This window comes from Entelurus aequoreus, linkage group LG14 (assembly GCF_033978785.1).
Source record: "Entelurus aequoreus isolate RoL-2023_Sb linkage group LG14, RoL_Eaeq_v1.1, whole genome shotgun sequence".
NCBI classification, from domain to species: Eukaryota; Metazoa; Chordata; class Actinopteri; order Syngnathiformes; family Syngnathidae; genus Entelurus; species Entelurus aequoreus.
The window spans coordinates 24660147-24671775 of NC_084744.1; the positions used below are offsets into that span (position 1 = coordinate 24660147).

Sequence of the window (11629 nt, forward strand, 5' to 3'; positions counted from 1 at the left end):
AGTTCTAGCCATATGCTAAATATTTTGCGAAACCAGTTTGACCCGGTGAAAATTATAGACATGCGATAATAAAATTAATATTTTGCGAAACGAATTTGATCCAGCTTCAATAATGAACCGGCGATAAGGCCAAGCATGCGTTAATTAGTTTGAGAAACGAGTTTGACCCGGCAGTAATTCTAGACGTGCGAATACTATATTCCCTGCGCCAATTCAAGGAAATACGGTATATGATTTGCCTGAGAAGCTGGACGGGACCAAAAAAAAAAAAAATTATTTCGTGGCGGGCCGCAACAAATAAATGAATGTGTGGGAAACACTTATATATATATATATATATATATATATGTATATATATATATATATATATATATATATATATATGTGTGTGTGTGTGTATATATATGTATGTATGTGTGTATATATATATATGTATATATATATTTATGTATATATATATATATATATATATATATACAGTATGTGTGTGTGTATATATATATATATACACATACATATATAAATATATATGCCGTATATATATATATATATATATATCTCAAAGTTTATGTATATAGCCCTTTACAAGTGTCTCAAAGGGCTGCACAAGCCACAACGACATTTAAGATTATATATATATATATATATATATATATATATATATATATATATATACACACACACATATATATACATATACACACACACATATATATACACACACATATATATATATATATATATATATATATATATATATATATATATATATATATATATATATATATATATATATATATATATATATATATATATATGTATATATATATATATATCCATCCATCCATCCATCCATCCATCTTCAACCGCTTATCCGGAATCGGGTCGCGGGGACAGCAGCTCCAGCAAAGACCCCCAGACTTCCCTCTCCAGAGCAACATTTGCGACTTCCTCCTGGGGAATCCCGAAGCGTTCCCAGGCCAGAGAGGAGATGTAATCCCCCCATCTGGTCCTTGGCCTGCCGCGGGGCCTCCTCCCAGTGGGACGTGCAACGAGGACCTCCCTAGGGAGACGCTCGTGAGGCGTCCGCACGAGATGCCCGAACCACCTAAGCTGGCTCCTTTCCAAGCGAAGGAGCAGCGGCTCTACTCCGAGTCTCTCTCGGGTGACTGCACTTCTCACCCTATCTCTAAGGGAGATGCCAGCCACCCTTCTGAGGAAACTCATTTCGGCCGCTTGTATCCGCGATCTTATTCTTTCGGTCATTACCCACACTTCATGACCATAGGTGAGAGTAGGAATGTAGATAGCTCGGTAGACCGAGAGCTTTGCCTTCTGGCTCAGCTCCCGTTTCGTCACAACAGTGCGGCAGAGAGACTGCAATACTGCCCCAGCTGCTCCGATTCTCCGGCTGATTTCCTTCTCCATCTTTCCCTCACTCGTGAACAAGACCCCGAGATACTTAAACTCCTCCACCTGGGACAGAGTCCTGTCCCCTACCCGGACTGTACAAACCATCGGTTTCCTGCTGAGAACCATGGCCTCAGATTTGGAGATGCTGATCCTCATTCCAGCCGCTGAACACTCGGCTGCGAACCGATCCAGTGAGAGCTGAAGGTCACGAACCGAAGGTGCCATCAGGACCACATCATCTGCAAACAGCAGTGACGCAACCTTTAGCCCCCCGAGACGTATACCCTCTCCTGAGGCTTAATACAAGCCCACATACATATATATATATATATATATGTATGGCCACGACTCCGCCTAGAAATCCTGTCCATGAAAATCACAAACAGGATAGGTGACAGAGCGCAGCCCTGGCGGAGACCAACCCCCACTGGAAACGGATCCGACTTACATCCAAGCACCCGGACACAGCTCTCGCTTTGGTTGTACAGAGATTGGATGGCCCTCAGCAGGGTTCCCCTCACTCCGTACTCCGCACACATTTTTTTTAGTGCGCGATTACCGCACACATGTCTTTTTTGACCCTTGAGCCGTTCTGTAGCGGGGTGGGGGGAACTCGGCTGTGTTCACTAGTTAGTGATTAGCCACAAGCGAGAAACTAGCGATCAGAAATAGGCAAAGAAATGGGTACATCAGGGAAATATCAGGCTAAAAATTTTGGAAAGTTGTTCTCCTGACAAGGACGGGCCATTTTTCGCCGTGAAACATCATTGCAGCAAATGCCTGCTGCGCGCATCGTGGTAGTGCTTCACTTCAGTGTTTAGATTACAGTTAAGGTGCATGGATAACAAAATTATTGGATGTATACTTCCGTCAGTCTACCCCAGGGCAGCTGTGGCTACGAAAGTATTTTACCACCACCAGGTGTGAATGAATGATGGGTTTTTAACATGTAAAGCGACTTTGGGTACTTAGAAAAGCGCTATATAAATCCCAGGTATTATTATTATTATTATTATTATACTTTGACTGCTTTAGTAATATGGCGTGGCACACTTTTCCAGCTTCAAAATAAAAGTGCTACGCTTTACATGCGATTTAACTACGGTACATTAAACATAAAAATGTCTTACAATACAATCATGCTTTGTCAAACAGGTTTTATAATGTTATTCTGGGACATTTTCACCTAAAAAAAGGCTAGGTCGTCAGTTGAAGAATAGGGGGGCTGACTGAATTAGTGTGTAAATTATTTAATAACATATTCTGGTCCTCAATTATCAAATGTTCGGCAGGCAGAATATAACATTTTATTAATAATTAGAGAAGGCTAAAACATTGCCATGCAGCTATATGAAGACCATTACCTTTAGCACCATGTAATGTACTGAATATCAGAAGCATTTATTCAGGTACAAATATCACATTTTACATTACTAAACATCTTTGAAAATCAAATCATGATCGTAACAATCCACGTTTTGTGAAATTATTGCATGAAACTGGGACGGCGTGGCGAAGTTGGTAGAGTGGCCGTGTCAGCAATCGGAGTGTTGCTGGTTACTGGGGTTCAATCCCCACCCTCTACCATCCTAGTCACGTCCGTTGTGTCCTTGGGCAAGACACTTCACCCTTGCTCCTGATGGCTGCTGGTTAGCGCCTTGCATGGCAGCTCCCGCCATCAGTGTGTGAATGTGTGTGTGAATGTGGAAATACTGTCAAAGCGCTTTGAGTACCTTGAAGGTAGAAAAGCGCTATACAAGTATAACCCATTTATCATTATCATTTAACTGGTATCTAAACATGGTGTAGCTCCTCCTCTGAATGCAATTGCTCCTAAAGCAGGAATATAAATTGTGTTTTTACAAAATGCACCAAGCAGGCAATTTTTTTCATTAATTTTTTAATGTTGAGCTGTTTAAAAAAGCATAATGTTTAAATTATCTGTCTAGGGCAGTGGTTCCCGGGCCGCACAGAGACATTAAATCATTTATAACCGACCGCATTGTCTCCTACTTAACTTAGGCAGACACACTAGACACACCAATAAGCTTCTTCATAGATGCATTATAAAACTCCTGATAGGAGGTCGCCATTTGCCATATTTGTTACATCTTTGTTACATGGAACAATGCACATTAATAAACATATCATATGTAAAGGTGCCAAATTGTAGCCAAAAGCTAGGTTCCATCTGCAGTCCGCGGCAGGTTGATTACCTAAGATCAGGGCAGATCAGGAAAAAAGTGACCATAGTAGTTAAAGTGCATGAGGCAGATGGAGAAGTACGTATAATAATTGTGCTGAAGGAAGAAAATACACATCTCCTTTGGCGTAGTAAGTTAAAGCGCTGGTATTATTGCACAAAGTCCTTTTACACAAGTAGTTAGCAATAACATGTATTTACACATGGAAAAAAAAAATATATATATATATATACATTACAGGCCAAAAGTTTGGACACACTTTGTCATTTCAATGCATTTTCTTTATTTTCATGACCATATACATTGTAGATTGTCACTTAAGGCAGTGTTTTTCAACCACTGTGCCGCGGCACACTATTGTGCCGTGAGATACAGTGTGGTGTGCTTTGGGAGATGATCTAAATTCACCTATTTGGGTTAAAAATATTTTTTGCAAACCAGTAATTATAGTCTGCAAATGATGTGTTGTTGTTGAGTGTCTGTGCTGTCTAAAGCTCAGCAGAGTAACCATATAATACTCTTCCATATCAGTAAGTGGCAGCCGGTAGCTAATTGCTTTGTAGATGTCGAAAACGGCGGGAGGCAGTGTGCAGGTAAAAAGGTGTCTAATGCTTTTCAGTGCAGGTAAAAAGGTGTCTAATGCTTAAACCAAAAATAAACATAAGGTGAGTGCTCCTAAGAAAAGGCATTGAAACTTAGGGAAGGCTATGCAGAACAAAACTAAAACTGAACTGGCTACAAAGTAAACAAAAACAGAATGCTGGACGACAGCAAAGACTTACTGTGGAGGAAAGACGGCATCCACAATGTACATCCGAACATGACATGACAATCAACAATGTCCCCACAAAGAAGGATAAAAACAACTGGAATATTCTTGATTTCTAAAACAAAGTAGATGCGGGAAATATCGCTCAAAGGAAGACATGAAACTGCTACAGGAAAATACCAAAAAAATAGGAGCGCAAGACAAGAACTAAAACACTACACACAGGAAAACAGAAATAAATACTAAATAAGTAAGTGATGTGACAGATGGTGACAGTACACCTACTTTGAGACAAGAGCTATAGTGATGCGTGGTTGATTATGGTTTAAAGTCATATCCAAAAATTGCGACGACTTTTTACTGTCAACTGAGTTTCGTTTTTTTAGTGATTTCTGCTGGTGGTGTGCCTGCGGATTTTTTCAACGCAAAAAATGTGCCTTGGCTCAAAAAAGGTTGAAAAACACTGACATAAGGAATCAAAACTATGACACTTGTGAAGTGAAAACCATTTCAGGTGACTACCTCTTGAAGCTCACTGAGAGAATGCCAAGAGTGTGCAAAACAGTAATCAGAGCAATGGGTGGCTATTTTGAAGAAACTATAATATAAAACAGTGGTTCTCAAATGGGGGTACGCGTACCCCTGGGGGTACTTGAAGGTATGCCAAGGGGTACGTGAGATTTTTTAAAAATGTCTGTCAAAAAGAACTGTGAAAAGAAATGCAACAATGCAATATTCAGTGTTGACAGCTAGATTTTTTGTGGACATGTTCCATAAATTTTGATGTTAAAGATTTATTTTTTTGTGAAGAAATGTTTAGAATTAAGTTCATGAATCCAGATGGATCTCTATTACAATCCCCAAAGAGGACACTTTAAGTTGATGATTACTTCTATGTGTAGATATCTTTATTTATAATTGAATCACTTGTATATTTTCCAACAAGTTTTTAGTTATTTTTATATCTTTTTTTCCAAATAGTTCAAGGAAGACCACAACAAATGAGCAATATTTTTGCACTGTTATACAATTTAATACATCAGAAACTGATGACATAGTGCTGTATTTTACTTCTTTATTTCTTTTTTTCAACCAAAAATGCTTTGCTCTGTTTAGGGGGTACTTGAATTAAAAAAATGTTCACAGGGGGGTACATCACTGAAAAAAGGTTGAGAACCACTGATATAAAACATGTTTTCAGTTATTTAACTCCACATGTGTTCATTCATAGTTTTTAATGCCTTCAGTGACAATCTACAATGTAAATAGTCATGAAAATAAAGAAAACGCATTGAATGAGAAGGTATGTCCAAACTTTTGGCCGGTACTATATATATATATATATATATATATATATATATATATATATATATATATATATATATATATATATATATATATATATTTGTGCTAGTCACAGAAGTGTGTTTTGGTGCGCAGGCCTGTCAACTGGCTTGCTGGGGACCAATGACAACGAAGCAGGAAACGACTCACCTTTGCCTGAAGGTTCTCAAACTGGGAACCTGGAGGAGTTTATCTACAGCTGGCAAGTAAGACTGGACATCGTCTCCGTTACATACCTGTGCATGACATGAGCTTTTGTTGTTATGGAATTTCTCGGACACCGGTGTACCTTTTTTTAATGTCTAGATAAGCTCGGAGTGTGCAGCGTCTACAGCCAAAGCAGAAGACGCTTCCCAGGCAGCCACGAGGGGAGTGACATGTGACTTTTTGTTCTCTTCTGCGGATTCTCCTCTGAGCTCCTGTTTCAGGGTTGTAAGTATGAAATCAGGGCTGACAATAGTGAAGAACATAAAGGCTGATGTCTGCTGGTGTTGATCCCCGAGGAAACGAGTGTTCGTCAGACAGTGCTCACTTAACTTCTAATTGATCTGGCATTGATTTGGAGCAAAGAGAGCACATCCAGCAAATAATCAGTGGAAAGATCTGAGAAAATAGAGAAAACTAGGGTAAATACATGACATTTTTATATTCTCTGCGCATCTGTTCCAATTTAGTTATGCCACCACAAGCACTGGTTGTACTGCATTTGTATGTGGTTGTAAACAAAAGGACATGCATTAATCAAATGATATTATCATAGTACATCGGTAAATAACATTTTTATGATACACTGCAATAAATGTCAAAGTTTAAATGTGGAACTCCACAGTATTTCCACGGTTGACTGATTAAGAGTGAACATGTTTGACACGGCCTCTATAATTCTCTAGGCATAAAAAAATTGTTTTGGATTCATTGGTACAGAAATAACGTATTCTTGGGGCCCATGTTTGTTTCAGTCTGCTAGTGGAAAACAATCTTTAGTTACACATGTTGACCACAGTTTATTTATTTATATTTTTTATTGACTCATGTCTCTATCGCTTGTCTGGTTGTCAGTCACGAGTGAGCTGAAGGCTCTTGGAGCTGACATACGCACACATCCTGTCACATGTCAACCACACGGCACATATACAAAACTCAGAACCAGTGAAGTTGGCACGTTGTGTAATTCGTAAATAAAAAGAGAATACAATGATTTGAAGACAATATATTTAATGATCAAACTGAGAAACTTAATTTTTTTTTAGCAAATAATCATTAACTTAGAATTTAATGGCAGCAACACATTTTTACCACTGTGTTACATGGCCTTTCCTGTTAACAACACTCAGTAAACGTGTGGAACTGAGACGACCGATTTTTGAAGCTTTTCAGGTGGAATTCTTTACCATTCTTGCTTGATGTACAGCTTAAGTTGTTCAACAGTCCGGGGGTCTCCGTTGTGGTATTTTAGGCTTCATAATGCGCCACACATTTTCAATGGGAGACAAGTCTGGACTACAGGCAGGCCAGTCTAGTACCTACACTCTTTTACTATGAAGCCACACTGTTGTAACACATGGCTTGGCATTGTCTTGCTGAAATAAGCAGGGGCGTCCATGATAACGTTGCTTGGATGGCAATATATTTTGCTCCAAAACCTGTATGTACCTTTCAGCATTAATGGTGCCTTCACAGATGTGTAAGTTACCCATGCCTTGGGCACTAATACACCCCCATACCATCACAGATGCTGGCTTTTGAACCTTGCACCTAGAACAGTCTGGATTGTTCTTTTCCTCTTTGGTCCAGAGGACACGACGTCCACAGTTTCGAAATGTGGACTTGTCTGACCACAGAACACTTTTCCACTTTGCATCAGTCCATCGTAGATGAGCTCAGGCCCAGCAAAGCCGACGGCGTTTCTGGGTGTTGTTGATCAACGGTTTTCGCCTTGCATAGGAGAGTTTTAACTTGCACTTACAGATGTAGCGACCAACTGTAGTTACTGACAGTGGGTTTCTGAAGTGTTCCTGAGCCCATGTGGTGATATCCTTTACACACTGATGTCGCTTGTTGATGCAGTACAGCCTGAGGGATCGAAGGTCACGGGCTTAGCTGCTTACGTGCAGTGATTTCTCCATATTCTCTGAACCCTTTGATGATATTACGGACCGTAGATTGTGTGCGACATAACACTTTTACCATGTGTATGTAGGCTTGCTTACCTCGCACAACAAACTGTTGTCGTTGGCTCTTCATCCTTCACCTGCCGTACGGTTCTCCTTTCTGGATTGCGGCGAAACGTAGGCAATTGCTTCCCACATTTTTTGCGAGTTGCACATCCCCAGGGTCTGTGTACATGACAAACACTCTTCCATTCTAATAAATGTATGATGAGGAAGTGCAGTGTCGCTGAGCTCCGTCTTCAAACTGGTACGCAACATGGCGCCCTGTAGTCACGTGACCAATCATTTGTCCATACTCTCTCTATATATAAACAACTCCTTATCTATACAGCAGCTGTAATGGATGTTGAGCATTTACTAAAGAGTCCTACAGGTGAACTGTTTTACTGCCTTTGTAGTAGCTCAGGCACATAATTTCCTGCAGTGTAGCGTCTAACTGAACATGTGGCTCATATTCAGTCGACAGTTTGCAACTGATTCTTTATTTTTTTGTCCGTGTCATCAGGTGGACCCCGGTCGATTCTCTTTGGTTTGCAAGTCAAGCTCCTCCGCAGCCCCCTGCCGATTAGCAGCTGCCTTTGTTCATCTGTGCCAACGCAACTACATCCCATTGGAGGTCCCTGTCCAGTGCTGTGAGTTCTCCATGTGCATGATGGGAATCATACAAACCCCGTTTCCATATGAGTTGGGAAATGGTGTTAGATGTAAATATAAACGGAATACAATGATTTGCAAATCATTTTCAACCCATATTCAGTTGAATATGCTACAAAGACAACATATTTGATGTTCAAACTGATAAACTTTTTTTTTTTTTCAAATAATCATTAACTTTAGAATTTGATGCCAGCAACACGTGACAAAGAAGTTGGGAAAGGTGGCAATAAATACTGATAAAGTTGAGGAATGCTCATCAAACACTTATTTGGAACATCCCACAGGTGAACAGGCAAATTGGGAACAGGTGGGTGCCATGATTGGGTATAAAAGTAGATTCCATGAAATGCTCAGTCATTCACAAACAAGGATGGGGCGAGGGTCACCACTTTGTCAACAAATGTGTGAGCAAATTGTTGAACAGTTTAAGAAAAACCTTTCTCAACCAGCTATTGCAAGGAATTTAGGGATTTCACCATCTACGGGCCGTAATATCATCAAAGGGTTCAGAGAATCTGGAGAAATCACTGCACGTAAGCAGCTAAGGCCGTGACCTTCAATCCCTCAGGCTGTACTGCATCAACAAGCGACATCAGTGTGTAAAGGATATCACCACATGGGCTCAGGAACACTTCAGAAACCCACTGTCAGTAACTACAGTTGGTCGCTACATCTGTAAGTGCAAGTTAAAACTCTCCTATGCAAGGCCAAAACCGTTTATCAACAACACCCAGAAACGCCGTCGGCTTCGCTGGGCCTGAGCTCATCTAAGATGGACTGATACAAAGTGGAAAAGTGTTCTGTGGTCTGATGAGTCCACATTTCAAATTGTTTTTGGAAACTGTGGACGTCGTGTCCTCCGGACCAAAGAGGAAAAGAACCATCCGGATTGTTATAGGCGCAAAGTTGAAAAGCCAGCATCTGTGATGGTATGGGGGTGTATTAGTGCCCAAGACATGGGTAACTTACACATCTGTGAAGGTGCCATTAATGCTGAAAGGTACATACAGGTTTTGGAGAAACATATGTTGCCATCCAAGCAACATTACTATGGACGCCCCTGCTTATTTCAGCAAGACAATGCCAAGCCACATGTTACATCAACATGGCTTCATAGTAAAAGAGTGCGGGTACTAGACTGGCCTGCCTGTAGTCCAGACCTGTCTCCCATTGAAAATGTGTGGCGCATTATGAAGCTTAAAATACCACAACGGAGACCCCGGACTGTTGAACAACTTAAGCTGTACATCAAGCAAGAATGGGAAAGAATTCCACCTGAGAAGCTTAAAAAATGTGTCTCCTCAGTTCCCAAACGTTTACTGAGTGTTGTTAAAAGGAAAGGCCATGTAACACAGTGGTGAACATGCCCTTTCCCAACTACTTTGGCACGTGTTGCAGCCATGAAATTCTAAGTTAATTATTATTTGCAAAAAAAATTAAAATTTATGAGTTTGAACATCAAATATCTTGTCTTTGTAGTGCATTCAATGGCGAAGTTGGTAGAGTGGCCGTGCCAGCAATCGGAGGGTTGCTGGTTACTGGGGTTCAATCCCCACCTTCTACCATCCTAGTCACGTCCGTTGTGTCCTTGGGCAAGACACGTCACCCTTGCTCCTGATGGGTGCTGGTTAGCGCCTTGCATGGCAGCTCACGCCATCAGTGTGTGAATGTGTGTGTAATGGGTGAATGTGGAAATACTGTCAAAGCGCTTTGAGAACCTTGAAGGTAGAAAAGCGCTATACAAGTATAACCCATTCATAATATGGGTTGAAAAGGATTTGCAAACCATTGTATTCCATTTATATTTACATCTAACACAATTTCCCAACTCATATGGAAACGGGGTTTGTACTTGGTCCGAACCTCTGTCATCAATAGAAAACAGATGTTTCATAGTTTGTCTTGTTTTTTTTGTTTGTTGGTAAAAGGCTGAAGATGGGTGACTTTATGAGGAGAACCATGACAGAGGAGCTTCTCCGACGTAAGACATCACTTACATTTTCTCTGTTAATCACAAGAATTATTAGTTACGATCAAGATGATCTGTCACTGACTTTAGTGTGCATTGATTAAATTCACGCCATTTTGTTTGCCACCTAATTGGTTCCTTGAAAAATGGATGTAATTGTGTATTTTGGACTTGTGTCGCTGCGTGACGCACTCTGTGATTCAGACAATGTTGCCAATGTCCTGCTCCTTCAGTTTGACGTATAAATAAAAGACTCCAAAGTGGAACTGCTGCAGGAAAGCAAGTGTGTTCAGCTTCACTTGAGGGGGTAAAAAAGCATAATAGATGTTTGTGTGTATTGCATTATGCTTTGGTTTGTTATAAAAAATAACAAATACATATTTTGTGACCGGCTGTGTCAAATATGATACAAACTGAAAATCTTATATGGAAATTGATTTTTGTAAAGAAAAAAAAGTTGTTCAGAAGAACCAATTAAAGCTCCAGTTTCAAATGATTGGAATTTTCTGTCATTTCTTCAGGGATTCATAATTTAAAGGGTTAAGTAGTCGTCATATTCAGATTCAGATGATGATTCACAAAAATGCTAATATTTTTGTCAAGATTCAACAAAAAGTAAGAGCACTGTCAAATGGACATCAAGCTGATGTCCTCGATACTAAATTTGGGAGCAGCCAGTTCTTTCAGGATTCACCCTGTCAGTTAGACCGGAGGGACCCGCTCAGTGGGGATTCTATCATTGTGGTTTCAAGTTAAAGGCCTACTGAAAGCCACTACTACCGACCACGCAGTCTGATAGTTTATATACCAATGATGAAATCTTAATATTGCAACACATGCAAATACGGCCGGGTTAACTTATAAAGTGCAATTTTAAATTTCCCGGGAAACTTCCGGTTGAAAACGTCTATGTATGATGACGTATGCGCGTGACGTCAATGGTTGAAGCGGAAGTATTGGGACACATTGTATTCCAATACAAAAAAGCTCTGTTTTCATTGCAAAATTCCACAGTATTCTGGACATCTGTTTTGGTGAATCTTTTGCAATTTGTTTAATGAACAATGAAGACTGCAAAGAAGAAAGCCGTAGGTGGGATCGG

At 40.1% G+C, this 11629-nt stretch overlaps 1 protein-coding gene across 2 annotated transcripts in view; it reads left to right on the forward strand.

Moving 5' to 3' along the window:
- LOC133664564 (uncharacterized) overlaps positions 1–11006 on the forward strand; it is a 192145-nt gene extending 181139 nt beyond the window's left edge. For both annotated transcript variants that reach the window (XM_062069281.1, XM_062069282.1), the window contains 4 exons: positions 5827–5936; positions 6037–6162; positions 8407–8533; positions 10487–11006. In XM_062069281.1, the coding sequence (XP_061925265.1) occupies positions 5827–5936; positions 6037–6162; positions 8407–8533; positions 10487–10491 (368 nt within the window). In that variant the 3' untranslated portion in view covers positions 10492–11006. The remainder of the gene's footprint in view (positions 1–5826; positions 5937–6036; positions 6163–8406; positions 8534–10486) is intronic.
- Positions 11007–11629: the final 623 nt, after the last annotated feature.